Raw genomic sequence first — 17,625 nt, forward strand, 5'->3', positions numbered from 1 at the left:
AGTGAAACATTAATGTGTGGTTGCCTCTTGCACACCCCCAACTGGGGACCTGACCTGCAACCCAGGCATGTGCCCTGACTGGGAATCGAACCAGCAACACTTTGGTTTGCAGGCCGGTGCTCAATCACTGAGCCACACCAGACAGGGCTTATTTTCAAAATTTTGATGTTATGATACTGTGATGAGTATCTTATAAGAAAATATACTATATTTTATATAAAAATATATAAAAATACTATATTATTTTCCTAAGATGAATTTTTAGAAGTAGAATTACATCTTTGCTATTTCCTGCTAAATAGTAGATAGAAAGCAGTTGCTCCTTAGTTTCTGGAAGTGCATTGTGGTAGAAAATGGCAACAGCCCATGTGAGGGTTTTTGCTGTTCTCCAAAATCATTTTATATTGAGCATTTGGGATTTATTCAACTTACTCTTCCTTTTCAATATTGATATAGTTGAGCACACAATGTGATATACAGATTGTTTATCATAGAAATGTATACTTGAAACCTATATTACTCTATTAACCAGTGTCACCCCAATAAACTTAATAAAGCAAAATATTGATACAGTCTTTAGGCAAAGATATAAAAAAGTTAAAAATGTAAATTTTTTTTGTGCTTTGTATATTATATAGTCTGATTTTGCTTGAGGGAATATTTGTATTGGTATGAAAATTTGCACTTGACTACATTGTTAAGATGCTTTCCTCCATTGAAACAAATATTTTCTATTTTCAAGAAAAAAGCAACAAGCCATGGGAGCAGTCACCCCTCCAGAACCCATGCTGGTGGAACGGCCCCAGCCACCAAGGTCAGTGATTTCCTAAACACCCGAAAAGTCCTCTATGCTATGGTGGGCGGGGCTTACAGGGAAGGCAACCGGTGTCCATACATCACTGAAAGATTTTGAACGAAGTATCATTTCTGAGCTGGGGGAATGCAATTTCTTAATGATTTGATTTAAAACCTAGTAAAACCATTTCTGTTATAATTTTTAGGGGCATATATTAATGTATACAATGAATATTATTTTCATAAATATCTCTAATATTGTACTTTTGTACATACTGTAAGAAATATATTCCTCCCACGCCTTCAGAAAATAATTCAGATTCTCTTTCTGAACATTAATCATACCAGGCTCTCCTTTAAGTGTGCTATATAATTATCCTATCTTCATAAACTTATTTTTCCTTTGTACATGCCTGAGGAAACCAGAGCTTAGAGAGGTTAAGTGTTCTTGACAAGATCACTAAGCCAGTAAGATGGAGGTAGAGTTTGAACCCAGGTTTTTGTTCACACAAGGTCCTGGACATGCTGGGCCTCATAAGATCTGATTGAGCATTCTTTGGTAATATCACCTATCAAAGCTTTGCAACTTATAGAAATCACTGAAATATCACCTTTCAAGGCAAGAAACTACAATTTTAGATAGTAGGTTTTAATAATATATAAAATAGTTATGTTCAGCCCATTTCAACTTGTGTTCTTCCAGTATGTCCAAGATAATCAAAAACCTTAAACTATTTCAAGACTGTCTGTATACCTTTTTAAATAAGCATTTTTCCTTTAAAACTGGTAGCTCTCCTGAGGAGGTCTGTGGACCTTCTCCTGTAGGTTACTTGCTTGATGAACAGTTAATATTTTATTGGCTCCTGGAACCCTGGCTGCTTTCCAAGCCCCTGAAAGGTGCCAAGACCAAAACTCAGCTGAGAAATAAGAAGAGACTGGGCACAGAGTTGAACACCATCCTAACTAAAAATGATCTTTCTAGACATGTTTGGTTTTTTATGATATTATGACCTTTATTTAACTTATACTTAAATTATACCCCTAAATTATGCCTCATTGGCAAAGGTGTAAGTCAATGAGATTTAGTAAATCATTTGTAAATGGTTTCTGGAATTGTTATACCTAAACTCTTGGAAGGTCTGTACATTGTGGAAAATCACATTTTTTTCCTTGAAGTTAGTTATAAGAAGCAGTTCCTTTTCCATCTTTTTTTTTCACATAGGAAGTTATCATTTAATCATTCTGAGGTGGAATGGTTGTAAAAAATTTGAATGTTTCCCCTAAAGCCTGCTCTGTCTCAGGAAGCTGAGGGAGGGTGTTAGCTGGAAGGTGGAGACATTATAGCCACATGTTTATTATTTTAGTATTTAATGGCAAACTTGACATTCTTTCCTTGGCTTCTAAAACCCTGTCCTCTCCTCCCTCCATTCTTCACTCTCCTGTTACTCTTTCTCACTAAGGTTTCCTGACTCACTTTGCTTCACCAGTTTTCTGAATATTAGTTTTTCTTGGGTTTACTTCTCACTCCTTCCTTCCTCATATCTTTAACTCTTATACAGTGTAGAAGAAAAAAAAATGTATAATATACTTCCTTATTTTTTCTTTTGATCCAAGATTGAAAGGGCTCTAACTCAGTACTATCATCACCTAAAAAAATAAAATGAAATCATTCCCATGCCTCATTTAGAAAAGCTGGGAGGAATAACAGTTGTGATCATTTGAAGCCTTTATCACACGGGTAATTGTCATAACACACAGGCAAAAGTAATATTTTCTCAACACATTCAAAAAGGCATGACAAAATAGTGGATGTAATTGGTGATGGTTAATTAATCCTGGTTTTCTTGATTTTGGACACATTCTACTTGAAAGTTAAAATGAGTGATAAATTTACAATTATTAAGAAAACCAAGCCTGTCTTAAATATTAAATATGTAATTTGAAACTTATGCATAAGCTATGTATTATAGAATAGTCACCATGCATTGCAGAACTGTTTTATAGAAATTTTTACAAAATGAGAATTATGTGCACAAATAATATCACTCCTGCTGGTCTTGGAAGAGCCAAAGAAATTAAGTGGCATAGCTATTTCTAACTCAAAATAATTTTGTAAGATGTTTAGTGCATAAATTATATAGGCTCTTATTAAAGTCCATGTGAAAATTATTGTGATTCATACTATCATGCAATTTTATTTCTGGAAGAGCTCTCAGGCAACTTCTTTCATAACCACCTTCCTGTTCAGGTGAGGAAACCAAGGTTGAACCTGCATTAGGAATCTCTCTGTAGAAGACCACAGTTATTAAGAAGATGTATTGGTTAAGGTTATTAATTGCGATTGTAATCCACTCTGACTAGTTCAGGCCAAAAAAGAATTTCTTAAGGCTAGCAGGTAGCTCACAGAGAAATCCAGAGAACTCTGGCAGAAAGAATCTCAAGTTTCACAGCCAGAAACAATGCCCGGCCATGTCCTGGGACCCTTTCCTGCTGCTACCACAGCTCAGCACCTATCGCATTTAGGACCAGATGCCAGAAACTCTGCCACTGCCCGTCTTGAAGACTGACAAGCTTATTACAGATTCCCCGGTGCACAGGGGCAGCCTTCCACTGCTTACTTCCAGGCTCCTTTTTTGGCGCATCTGATTGGCCAACAGAAGCCACATGCCTCAGCCTTGCTACAGGGGAATCTGGGGTTGTGAGTGTGCTGGATTCTACTTTGGGAAGGTGCAGATTGATTAGGTGGGGAATCATCAATATGTAGTGAGGGTTTGTAAATGTGTGGTCAGCTGACAACTGACATAGATACCTATTACTGGAAGGAAAACAGAGGAATTACCTAACTGAACTGAAAGGGGAACCAGTGATGACAGGTTTTTCGTAACGTTAGGCCTTTTAAACCAAAGAAGGTACAAATAGCTTTTCTCCCCAGTGGAGGGGAGAAAAATCTAATAAGCACCTGTCGGAGAAATACTTTGTGGTTTTGGTCCTGTTTCTGCCACTTGTGGCTGGGTTTAACTTTGTCAACACAGCTCTCCTCTCACGGCGCTTACTGGTCTCCTCTGTTACATGAGTGAGCGGCTGTGTTGTACATGTTCGGCATTCGCTGGCAGCCTCAGTGAGATGACTTGGTGTGTTAAATGGGCAAGCATTTTTATTTTAAAAAATTATGCATATATTTTAATGTCCGATAAAAAGTACACTAGAACTTCAAACTCAGGATCCCATAACTAGTTTTTCTTAAAACAAGGCTAAATTAAAAATTAAAAAGTAAACCTATTTGTTAAAATAGTAAGTAAATATAGTATACTAATTACAAATTAAGATATATAAGAATATGCAAATAACAAAAGTTTGAGATACACAGTGGGAACAGTAATTTTTATATTTTAATGAGCATATTGAATCAGCGGGGTTTTTATTAAAATGGAGATTCTGATTCAGGAAGTCTGGGGTGAAGCCAAGATTCTGCTTTTCTAACAAGCTTCCAGTTGATGCTGAGGCTGCTGGTCTGTCAACCACACTTTGAGGAGCAAGGATGCTGAATTGAGCTGAAAGTGGATAGTTAGAGTTACCTGTACCTTAGATTACCTCAACACTGACCAGAGAATTTGGTTAAAACACAGATTCTCAGGTCCCAAGCCAAGAAATTCTAATTTACAGGGGCAGGGTAAGGCCCAGGATTTTATTTATTTCATACGTACCCTTTAGGTGTTTCAGATGCAGATAATATGAGGACCACACTGGGAGACAGGATGAGCCTCAGGGACTGGACAGCCACAGAATATTGGGGGAAACTAATGGCCCTTTTCCTCTTAGGAAAGTAGCCACTTTCTTTCTGTCTTGCAGGTTATGAATCCTTAGAAAATTTATTACATAGCATGCAATTACTCATCTATACTCTTCAGGAGCACAAAAATACTCACCTTCATTGTAGGAGATACACTGCCTAACACTGGGGAGCGTGGGACCTGGAGTTCACCCCTACTGGAGTGTGGCCCCAAGAAGTCACCTGGTGCTGCTTTTGTCACAGGAGAAAAGAATATCAGTGAAACCAAGATAAGCTGAGGTTTAGTTAAAAAAAAAAAAAAAAAAGAAAGAAAAAGAAGAAGAGGAAGAAAGAAAATACATTAAATTAAAAATGAATTTTTACACTATATTTTGATTTAAAAAATTATAAGGACAGAGTCTTCTGCTCAGGGAATTATAAAATATTAGAGTTGGAAGGGCTCTTGCTTCACCAGCTTTATTTAACAGAAATAAATGAAAAATGAAAAATAAGGTGGCCATGAGGAAACACCCTGTAGGAGAAGTCAGAGGGAAGCCAGCCGCTTTGACTACCTGGTGCATGTTGGGTACAAAGCTGTGCAGATGAGCTCTCCATCTGTTTAATGCCAGCTGACCGTCACCTCTGCCTTGGCTGGATGCAGCACCAAGTCATTGCTTAGCTGTCGCTAGGTGGGTCTCAGGTCTCTGCTGCTCAACCAGTCACCACCACCACCTCCTCCACTCACACCCCAAGCTGAGTGTCCATAGTGTTTATTGTCATTTGTTTATGGCTTTGGGAAAAGTTGGCTTTCCATATTTGTTCTAAAATTATATAACTTTTCTCTAACCCTATCATTCTATATCTGTTTGTTGGCATTCTTCTCTAAGAAAGAGTATTTCTTTTCTCCCTATTTATTTATTTATTCATTCATTTATTATAGCAATAAGAACTCACAAATTCTTATTTTATATAATAAATATCCCATTTTTTATTTTGAAATTTTTAGTCATAATGTGTAATTTAGCTAACTGCTGTTTTAAAAAAATCTATCGCACAATTTGAAATGTATTTTCAAACCCTTAATGGTGATCATAACTAATTTGCTTTATACTTTAAAATGAAATACCAGAGGAAGGTGTGTATTTGCAAAACGCACCCACTGTTGCTCCCTTATTTTGGTAGAATCAAAGGGTGACAGCTTAGGAACGGCAGACCTGTGCCATCAGCCCGCAGCATGGTCTGCATCACAGGCCCAGTTAGTCAGCCTCCGGGAAGCCACCCCGTGACGAGTCACTGAGTCACCGGGGCAGGGAGGGCGGGGAGCGGCCTGTGTTGTGTCCCGCCCAGTCAGTCTCTGAGGGCTCGCCCCGCTGGGCTGCTAAACTGAAACCACAGGGGCCGAGCCCAACCAAGAATGCAAACATCCGGAACCCTCAGCTGAAGTCCCTGGGCTGCGGAACTGGAGGCAGAGTGAGTACTGATACCTGCCGCTTCTTTCCCAGGCTGTGGCTGCCTCCTGGGCAAGAAGCCCAGGCGCCGCCTTCGCCACGGCCCGTGCCCCGTGCGTCCCAGGCTCCGACGCAGCCAGCCGCTGGCTTCGCTGGGCTTGGACGTGCGCTCTTTCTAGTCTCTCAACCCTAAAGAGACATTCCTTTCCTACTGGGTTCTAAGTTAAAGTGTGTTACTTGTCGAGCCGCTTCTAGTTGGTTACACTGTCGCTGGCTCTTTAGCTGGAAATGTGGCTGATGACCAGACTTGGCAGGGTTACAAAACCAGGGATTTGAGTGACCTGGGAATAAGCTGAAAGAATTAAAACAGCACCTATGTCTGTGGTTTGGCACTTTTATCTCTAGGGTTAGACCCCCACCCTCTTCTCCGGGCCCCGCCCCCACTACTGTGGTGACCTCGGTTTTAGAGAATGAGTTCACTCACTGTAATCTCCCCATGTACCTGCTATATGTTGGGTGTGGCGAGGCAAATGTTGTAACATGTTTCTATTCTATTTCCTTGAATACAACCTGAGACTGTGATCAGATAACATCACTGAGGGGTAGTTTGTAGCTATCTTTCAAGAATGCCAAGTGTTTTCATTAGAGATTTAATAATCTCTTCTGTACAGTCAGGGTCTCAGTGTTGCTCAGTAATAAATGCACAAGAGGCAAGTTCTTTATTCCCATTTTTTAGCTTGAGAAAATGAGGCAGAGGGTTTGGGAAGCTTTCTCAAGGAATTCACCTGTGCATCAGAAGAACAGTAGTGCTTATTCAGCAGCTCTGGAAAGTTTTGCTGTATGAAATGCTTTCTAGAGAGAAAAGCTCTGCATTGCAGGGAAGATCATTAAGGAGTGGCATCCAGTGTTCAAAAGGGGAAAGCCTGTTTTCCGATAAATAACTGCAGTGCCTCTTCCCGATGTTTTGTTTGTGGGCACTGAATTTAACTTTTGCACACTGATCTCTCAGTGTCTAAAAGGATGTTTGTTGCTGGGAATGTACTGGGGAGGAAGTGCTCTCCAGGTTCTAGGAGGCAGTATAGGACCCAAACAAAACTTGACATTTAACAAAACCATGCCGCACCAGGAAAGTCCACAACTGCTGACTGATAGAGAGGTGCTAGGCAGCCAACAGCAATGAGGGTGTCACGGCCGCCTGTGTGTGTGCCGCAAGGACTATTGGTGTCCGTTATAAACAAGTGAGTTTGCATACTGCGTGACAGTGTTTATGAAGCAGCACATTGAAGTTTAAATGTTGGCTGTGGTTCAGTTCTCATGCTTTGCGGGAAGATCCCCAATGCCCTAGAGCAGTGGTTCTCAACCAGTGGGTCACGACCCCTTTGGGGGTCGAACGACTCTTTCACAGGGGCCGCCTAGGACCATCGTAAAACACCTATATAATTACCTATCGTTTTTGTGATTAATCACTATGCTTTAATTATGTTCAATTTGTAACAATGAAAATATATCCTGCATATCAGATATTTACATTACGGTTCATAACAGTAGCAAAATTACAGTTATGAAGTAGCAACGAAAATAATTTTATGGTTGGGGGTCACCACAGCATGAGGAATGGTATTAAAGGGTCGCGGCATTAGGAAGGTTGAAAACCACTGCCCTAGAGGAACTGATTACATAGTATTAGTGGTGAGTTCAGTTCCTTCATTGTTCTCTGAATTGGCTGATTATAATTCCTCACCTATAATGAGAATTTAAAAGTTATCCCATTAAATAACATTTTGAATGAATGAAATTAAGAGAAAGAGGGGTGGGGGAGGAAGGAAGAAGGGAGAGAAAGAGAAAACGAGAGAAAGCCATTAGGAAAACGAGGAATTAATTTGTACTATCTTCTTAAGATCAGCCAAGGTTTTGTGTTCATACTCATTGTTTATAATAACAGTTTTATATACATATATATATATATATTCTTTTTTTACCTCTACACAAATATTTACAGTGGTTTTATTAATAAGAGCCACAGCCAAATGACCATCAACTAATTATTGAATAAAAATCCAGGGCACATCCATACAATGAAATACTACCCAGGAATAAAAATAAACCACTAACACATGCAAAACATGTACACATTTAAAAATCACACAGCAAAGACTAACACCTGTAAGGTTCTATTTACTTCAATTTCTGGTGAAGAAAAAACTATTGAGACAAATCATATCAGTGATTTTAGAGGTAGGGGTGAGGGTAGGGAACAGAGAGGGTTAAAAGGGCAATTTGGGGGGTGATGGTAGTGGATACACAATTATATGCATTTATCAAAAGATTATCTTTTTAAAAATTTGCATTTTCTGGTTGTTGCTAGTACCTAGAAATATAATTGATTTTTGTATGCTTATCTTAGATCCAGGAAACATGCTGAACTTTGCTATTAAGAGTTGATGATTCCTATGTAGACAATTATATAATTTGTGAATTATAAGAATTGTGTTACTTCCTTTTATTTTTTGATATTTTCTTTGTTCTAATTTCATTATGATGGCTAAGACCTTTAATAAAATATTATTCCTGAACTAAATAGGAATGTTTCTAATGTTTTTACCATTAATTATGATATTTGCTATGATTTTATAAAATACACTATCAGGTTTATAATGTTTTCTTGCATTCCTAGTTTGCTCTGAATTTATATTATAGGTGGGTGTTGAATTTTTTTGGTTTCATTTTTCAATTGCAGTTTACTTTCAATATTTTGTATTAGTTTCAGGTGTACAGCATAGTGGTCAGACAATCATATACCTTACAAAGTGGTCCCCCTGGTATTTGGGAACCTACCTGGTACCATACATAGTTACTACAATATTATTGACTATATTCCCTAAGCTGCTGTAATTTACACCCCCATGACTATTTTGTGACTATCAATTTGTAGTTCTTCATCCTCTTCATATTTTTCATCCAATGCTCCAATGCCCCACCCCCCCCTCTTCTGGCAACCATCAGTCTGTTCTCTGTATCCGTGAGTCTGTTTCTATTTTGTTTGTTCATTTATTTTGCTCTTTAGAGAGGTCTGAGTTATTTCGCTATGCTGTTGCAAATGGTAAGATTCTTATTTATGACCAAATAATATTCCATTTTATGTATGTACTACTACGTTTTTATCCACTTGTTTATTGATGGACACTTGGATATTTCCATTTCTTGACTATTGTAAATATTACTGCAGTTAACATAGGGGTGCATATTCTTTCAAATTAATGTGTTGGGTTTCTCTGGATATATACCTAGAAATGAAATTGCCAAGTCATAAGGCAGTTCAATTTTTAATTTTTTCTTTTAAGGATTTTATTTCTTTTTAGAGAGAGGAGAAGGGAGGGAGAAAGAGAGGAGAGAAACATGATGTGTGAGAGATACATCACTCTGTTGCCTCTCACATGCCCCTAGCTGGGTACCTGGCCTGAAATCCAGGCATAATGCCCTGACTGGGAATTGAACCAGCAACCCTGCAGTTCGCAGGCCGGCTCTCAACCACTGCATCACACCAGCCAGGGCCCATTTTTAATTTTTTGAGGTAACTCCATACTGCTTTCCATAGTGGCTGCACCAGTCTGCATTTCCACCAACAGTACACCAAGGTTCCCTTTTCTCCGCATCCTCACCAACCCTTGTTTGTTGATTTATTGGTGACGGCCATTCTGACCTGTGTGAAGTGATATCTCCTTGTGGTTTTAACTTTGATTTCTCTGAAGATTAGTGACATTGAGCATCTTTTTATATGTCTATTGGCCATCTGTACATCCTCTTTGCAGAAGTGTTCATTCAGGTCCTCTGCCCATTTTTTAAATTGGAGTGTTTTTTATTTATTTATTTATTTATTATAATTTTTTTTTATTGATTATGCTATTACAGTTGTCCCAATTTCTTTCCCCCCTGCTTCCCCCCTCCCTCCAGTTGTCCCCCTCCTTAGTCCATGCCCATTGGTTGTGCATATAGTTCTTCTCAACATCTTCCTGTCTACTCCACTCCCTCCTACTATGCTTCTTAATTCCTGCATAATCTCCCTCCATTTTCCCCCTTCCCCCTCCCCGCTGACCTCTCCCCAATATGTTCCCCATACCTATAATTCTTTTTCTCCTTTCGTTGCCTTTGTTTCGATTCCCTATCTTCTGCTATTGGTTGTTGTGATACAGTTTTCATTTTAATGTTCATAGTTTTGATCCTCCTTCTTCTAAATCAGTCCCTTTAACATCTCGTATAACACTGGTTTGGATCTAACAAACTCCTTCAGTTTTACTTTGTCCTAAAAACACTTTTTCTGCCCTTCTGTCCTGAATGACAGCTTCGCTGGATAGAGTAATCGTGGTTGATTTTCATTATTTTGAATATTTCTTGCCAGTCCCTTCTTGCCTGTAAAGTCTCCTTTGAGAAATCCACTGATAGTCTAATTGGGACCCCTTTGTGCATAATACTTCTCTCTTGCTGCTTTTAAGATTCTCTCTTTATCTTTAATTTTTGACGTTTTGATGATAATGTGTCTTGGTGTGGTCCTCCCTGGGTCCAGCCTATCCGGAACTCTCTGTGCTTCCTGGACCTGTAAGTTAATTTCCCTCCCCAAGTTAGGGAAGTTCTGCTTCATTATTTTTTCACATAATTTTTCAATTTCTAGTTCTTCTTCATCCTCTGGCAGTCCGATAATTCGAATGTTTGATTGCCTAATAGCTGTCCCAGAAGTTCCTGAGCCTCTCATCATATTTCTCACTTTTTGTTTCCTCCTTCTGCACTGGTTGACTGTTTATTCCCTCCCTATGTTCTGATTTGTTAATTTGATCCATGACTTTCCCTTCCTCACCACTTGTCTTGTATGTATTTTTGTTCATTTCAGCAGGACTAGCCTTCATTCCTTCCCTGTCTTGTTTCAGCCCCGCTGTTAGGTCTGTAAGCTGCCTTATGACTATAGCTCTGAACTGAGCCTTGGAAAGATACGCTATTTGTTAATTGGTCAAGGCTTTTATTTGTTTTTTCGTTAGCTGCGTGATTGGTGTTTCAATCATTAATTCTCCCATTCTGACCATTTTGTTTATCTCCTTCTCGGGCGGGGTGCTGTCACACCTCCTACGCTATAGTGGGCAGAGCCCCGTGTGCTCATCACAACCTGGCGACCTTTCTCGCCACACTGTGGCGCTTTGCGTGGGGGCGAGGGTCCAAGATGGATTCCTGCTGTTACTCTCTGCTGAGGAACAGGTCCGCCTCCCAAAGGGGTCTGCCTTCTCCGACGTTGGAGTCACGAGCCGACGGATCTGGTCTGCAGCCGGGGCTGGGGCCGGCTCCCAGGCGCTTCTTTCCTTCCCCCAAATACGGGTGTCTGCTTACCGGGTCCCACTGGTCACTGCTGCGGCTGCTGCCTCCAGCACAGTTCGATCTTTCTCAGCCGCGGGTTCGCACTTCCTACCTGTCTGGATGAGCACCACTTGTTTATGACTATATACGTTGGACTTCCATGTAGCTTTCTTTTTAGGAACTTCTTATTATTTTTAGTTTTGCAGTAGTTGTAATCCTTCTTAGTGTAGAGGGGGACAGAGTGTGTCAGTCTATGCCTCCATCTTGGCCGGAAGTCTCCGTGTTTTGTTTTTTTTTAAGTGTTGAATTATGAGTTCTTTGTAAATTTTAGATATTAACCCCTTATTGGAAGTATCAGTGGCAGATATGTTCTTCCATTCAGTAGGTTGTCTTTTAATTTTGTTGATGGTTTCCTTTGTTGTGCAAAACCTTTTTAGTTTGATGTAGTCCCATTTGTTTATTTTTTCTTTTGTTTCTCTTGTCCAAGGAGATATATCAGAGAAAATATTGCTAAGAGAAATGTCAGAGATTTTACTGCCTATGTTTTCTTCTAGGAGTTTAATGGTTTTGAGTCTTACATTTGAGTCATTAATTCATTTTGAGTTTATTTCTGTATATGGTTTTAAAAGGTGATCTAGTTTTATTTTTTTGCAGGTATTTGTCTAACTTTTCCAACTCCATATTTTGAATAAACTGTTTTTACCCCATTTTATGTTCTTGCCTCCTTTGTCAAATATTAATTGATCATATAGGTGTGGGTTTTCTGTTTGGAAGATCTATCCATTGATATCACTGGGGTGTTAAAGTTCCCTATTATGACTATGTTACTGTTGATCTCTTCCTACGTGTCCATCAAAATTTTCTTTGTATATTTAGATCCTCCTATGTAGAGTGTGCAAATGTTTACAAGTATTATATCCCCTTGTTGGATTGACCCCTTTATCATTATGTAATGTCCTTTTTTGTCTCTTACTACAGATTTTGTTTTAAAGTCTGTTTCATCTGATATAAGTATTGCTGCCACAGCTTTTTGTTTGTTTCCATTTGCATGAAATATCTTTTCCACCCTTTACTTTTTAAAATTATATTTTATTAATTACGCTATTACAGTTGTACTGATTTTTTCTCTATGTTCCCCTCCACCCAGCCGCCCAACTCCCTCAGGCAATAAATATCCCCACCATCGTTCATGTCCATGGGTCATGCATGTAAGTTCTTTGGCTACTCCATTTCCTATACTGTACTTTACATCCCCATGGCTATTCTGTAACTACCTATTTGTACTTCTTAATCCCCTCACCGCTTCACCCTTTCCTCTACACCCCTGTCCCATCAGGCAATAATCCAGATGCTCTCCATATGCATGGTTCTGTCTCTGTTCTTCCTGTTTGCTTTTTAGATTCAATTGTTGATAGACATGTATTTATTACCATTTTATTGTTCATAGTTTTGATCATCTTTTTCTTAAATAAGTTCCTTTAACATTTCGTATAATAATGGTTTAGTGATGATGAACTCCTTTGGCTTTTTTCTTGCCTAAGAAGCTCTTTATCTGCCCTTTGATTCTGAATGGTATCTTTGCTGGGTAGATCTATCCTTTACTTTAGTCTGTGTGTATCTTTCAATATGAACTGTGTCTCATGTAGACAGCATATGTATGGCTCTTATTTTCTGATCCATTTAGCTATCCCATGTCTTTTGGTTGGAGCATTCAATCCATTTACTTTAAAAGTGATTATTGATAGGTATATATTTATTGCCATTTTTATACACATTTATATTCCTCTTTTTTCTTCTTAAAACTTCCCTTTAACATTTCTTGTAATACTAGTTTTCTGGTAATGAACTCCTGTAGCTTTTTCTTGTCTGGGAAGCTCTGTATTTCTCCTTCAATTTTAAGTGATAGCCTGGCTGGGTAGAGTAGTCTTGGTTGTAGGTTCTTGCTTTTTCTCGCTTTGAATATTGTGTGCCAATCCCTTCTGGTCTGAAATGTTTCAGCTGAGAAATCAGCTGACAGCTCCCTTGTCGATAACTAATTGTCTTTCTTTTGTGGCTTTTAAGATTCTTGTTCTGTCTTTAACCTTTTCCATTTTAATTATGATATGTGTTGGTGTGGGCCTCTTTTGGTTCATCTTGTTTAGGACTCTGTGCTTCCTGGACTTTTGTGTTGTTTTCCTTCACCAGGTTAGGAAGTTTTCAGTCATTATTTCTTCAAATAGGTTCTTAATCCCTTGCTCTCTCCTCCTTCTGGCACCCCTGTGATACAGATGTTGTTATGCTTGATGTTGTCCCAGAGGTCTCCTAAACTAGCTTCATTTTATTTATTTGTTTGTTTGTTTGTTTTTTGCTGCTCTGATTGGGCTTTCTGCTACCTTGTCTTCCATATTGATGATTTGATCCTCTGTTTCATCTAGTTTGCTGTTGATTCCTTCTAGTGTATTCTTCATTTCATATACTGTGTTATTCATTTCTGACTTGCTCTTTTTTATGGTTTCTATGTCATTTTTTATGGTTACTATTCTTTGCTGAAGTGTTCACTGAGTTTATCCATTCTTTCCCTTTGTTCCTTAAGTATCCTTCTAGGCATTGTTTCAAACTCTGTATCTGGTAGATCACTTGCCTTCTTTTCATTGAGTTCTTTTTTGCATCTCTGCCCCTCCTACCAGTCTCAGTGTGACTTCTTCTGTAAATCCTTAGTTATAAGACTTCTGTTCAGCTAGTCTTCAGTTGGATATTCAGGTTGATTGTTCTATAATTTAATTGTAATTCCAGTTGAGTCCTGGGAGGAAGTGAGTGTAACTTCCACCTACTCTGCTGCCATTTTGGATCCCTTAAATTTTTAAATTTTTAAATTTTAATTTATATCTTTGAGGATTACTACTTTGTATGTGGAAATATTTACTTTTCCCAAGATATGAACTATCTAATTGGTAGTTCTGTTTAAATAGAAAGTCTACAACCTGTGTTCTTCTGTATACACATATACTTTGTATCTCCTCTTTCATTATGTCTTACAATGCCCTCATTTTAGAGACTATATGAATCTGGAATATATGTTTTAGTAACAATATGTCTGAACCAAAAGAGGGAGATATTTTATCCTGTAGTTTTTCTGATATATTGAATTAATAATCTGCTTAGTGGGAAAGTACAATGGGTCTTCACAAACAATTGCATTTTATTTTTTTTCTGTGAATCGCTTTTGACTTAAAAATGTCAGCTACTCAATATTTCTCAGCCGGGTACAATTGACATTTGGGGTGACAATTCTTAATTGGGCAAGTCTTTCTTGCTCCCACTGAATGCCAGAGTAAGAGCGAAAGTATTCTCACATATTTTAGATTACTTTTAGGTGGATGGTCTCTCCCCTGATTAAGAATCAATGAGCTACACTTTTTTAATGGGAAGTCATAAAAATAATTACTCAGTTCCATTATTTCTAATTTTTAAGAGCCTTTACAACATCTTTTAAGACATTCTTACTTCTGAGAAAATTCATATATTTGGACATTGGAGAGTCAGGAGGAGGCTGTGTGTAATCCTACTAGCAAGGTGACGTTGTTATTCGTGTGCTCCCCTGTCTGCATTAGGCAATAATAATAAATTATTAGAAAATGACTGTAGTAGGTTCCACAAAAAGAATAGCTCAGGATAATCTGTATTAGAGTATTAATAATTATAGCTGTATTTACTGAAAATTACTATGTTCTAGGCATATGCTGATCACTTTACATGATGTGATAATAATGCAATAATGAGGAAGATACTTTTATTATGTCCATGTTACAGGTTAAGAAAGAGTTTGATCTTTTAAACACCACACTGTATTGTTTCTTAGGATATTTTTAACATATCTCCATAAAATACTTTCCAAAAAAATGAGCATCAATGCATGAAAAGTTATTACATAGTAAAAGTCTCACTGGCTACATAGTCTCATTTAGTTATGGTTACTTTTGTTCTTAGAATGCCAGATTTTTACTATACTGTAAGCCTCTTAAAGTCAGGACCCACATCTTTGTACTCCCACCCCATAGCATCTGCCTGGTAATTGCTCAATAAATAGTTACTGTATTGAAAAAGAAGACTGCTTTTATCTTAATATGAATAGAGCCCTCAGATGATTCTGTGTTAGTATAGAGATTTATCCTGGGTAGGAAGAAAAGGTAAAATTATATTCTTTTTTATTGTCTAGGATTTACAAATAGAGTTTTGAAACTTAATATCTTTTTGTCCTTTAACTAAAGAGTAAATAGTGGATAATTTAAAAAAGATCAATAAGAATCCTTTTTTTTCTTTTATTTTTTGGAGGGGTGCTTATACAATGGGTCAAACATGGTGCTAGGGATACAGAGGTGCAGTATGATCCAAATATAAAAACACAATGTGCAAAATGCTAAATAGCATTGCTATCAAGGTGCTATATAAAAGCAAAGTGAAAGGTTGGGGAAGGGGGATGAGGTTAAGCTTGAGGGCCTGTTTTTCTGGGAATAAACATTGGGTATGTGAGCCCCTTAAAGGAGAGCTACAACCGGGTGGCCGGTATGAAGCTGAAAACACCAATGTTTTCCCAAACATTGACTTTCCTCACTTATTGTTTTCTAAATCTCTTCCTTTCATACTTGTCCCTAACCACCAATTGAGACACTACAATCCCCCACCACCACCACACTGCTACATGTGCTGCTATGTGGGACTGAGAGTTCTGATTAATTCTAGGTTTCTCTGGTGACATGTCCTTGACAGCTGCCCCTTGTATACAGACTGAGTTTTCATCAAGTATCAGGTGTGCCTGAGATTTCCATTTTGTTCTGGGCTCTGCATGATTTAATGGAGACTCCACAGCTGACTGGTCTATGTGATCAGTGCTCCAAGCCAGCTTTGAGAGGACAAGTTCCCACTGCTCATCTTCCTGTTTGTTTCCTTACCACTCTACCCGAGGTGCAAGAGAGAATAGATAAGCTCATCAGCAGTCAGAATAACCTTGCCCTCAATTCCAGGCATTTGTTGTCTCTAAGGACACGTTTGTCTCAATCTAGTTTGTTGTTCCATATTTGGCAGCTGCCCCCTGGTGAATACATTTGTGCAGCAGGACAGGAGGACCCGCAGAGCCCTAATCCCTCACCTTTTATCATTTTTTCTGGCTCTTCTCACCGGGGGCATGACGGGCACAGACAGAGCTGCTTCTTGGTCTCTTTGTTGGTGGCATATGTTTCTTTTCTCTTAGATTTCCTTTCAACACTTAAAAAAAACCCCTAATATTTAGTTTCATTTGGGGACGATTTCTTATACATTGGAAAGAGGATTTGGGTCTGCTTTTATTCATTAATGAAGTTAACTTTGGTAAACATTTTTTTAATCCTCACCTGAGGATATGTTTTTATTGATTATTAGGGAAGGAGAGGGGGGAGGGAGAGAGAGAAAGCAACATCAAGGTGAAAGAGAAAGTCAGTGTAAGAGAGAAACATCGATCAGTTCCCCTCCATATGAGCCCTGACTGGGGATCAAGCCCACAACCTAGGTATATGCCCTGACCCAGGATCGAACCTGAAATCTTTTGGTGTATGGGACAATGCTCCAGCCAACTGAGCCACACGGCCAGGGCATCTTCTAGGATTCTTAACCTCTCTCATAATTACCATCTCCTGAATTAACTTTATTTAAATTTTTATGTTAAGTTTTATGCAGTATTTCAATGTGTCTGGAATAGGAGAAGGTTCTTCCGTCAGCATTCAGACTAACTTTGTTAGGCCTGCATAATGTATTAAAATGTTAGAAAGCATTTAGGTGAGGAATGTATATACGCTCAGCTTTGTCACAATGCCCACTACCCCCTCTTCTGGCTGATCTACTCCTCCACATCACCCAACGCATACTTTCATTTGCATTGTAGACCTCTGGCCTACAGAGACAGATAAATAGTATTTCCAGAAAATTCAAATAATATATCATTTGAAAATTGCACCTGTTAAAAAAAAATCCTTGCCACTGAGCTGTATACTTAATGTATGTAGCGTGTTTCCTAAATGGTCCAGGATATCTGCCTATAAAGTGACAACAATATTGGGATGGTTGATGTGTACAGCATACTATTTCCTTACAGAAGGGTGTGGGTTACAGGCATAATCACAAGCATCAAGCGCCACCAGGTTTTAGAGCCCTAAGACTGGAAAAGACAGACAGTCTTGAGGTACTGCAGGAAATTCTCTTTAGGTAACACCCAGGCTGGTAGTATTAGCACTGGCTGGAAAGAACTTTTGAAGAGTAGTTTTGTGT

At 38.6% G+C, this 17,625-nt stretch overlaps 1 protein-coding gene across 1 annotated transcript in view; it reads left to right on the forward strand.

Annotated features, from left to right (window-relative positions):
• CAST (calpastatin) overlaps positions 1-17,625 on the forward strand; it is a 131,951-nt gene that overhangs the window by 36,514 nt on the left and 77,812 nt on the right. The window contains exon 3 of the mRNA XM_090276516.1: positions 743-814. Coding sequence (XP_090132642.1) covers positions 743-814 — 72 coding nt within the window. The remainder of the gene's footprint in view (positions 1-742; positions 815-17,625) is intronic.

This window comes from Furipterus horrens, unplaced genomic scaffold (genome assembly GCF_987537825.1).
Source record: "Furipterus horrens unplaced genomic scaffold, mFurHor1.1.pri manual_scaffold_5, whole genome shotgun sequence".
NCBI lineage: Eukaryota > Metazoa > Chordata > Mammalia > Chiroptera > Furipteridae > Furipterus > Furipterus horrens.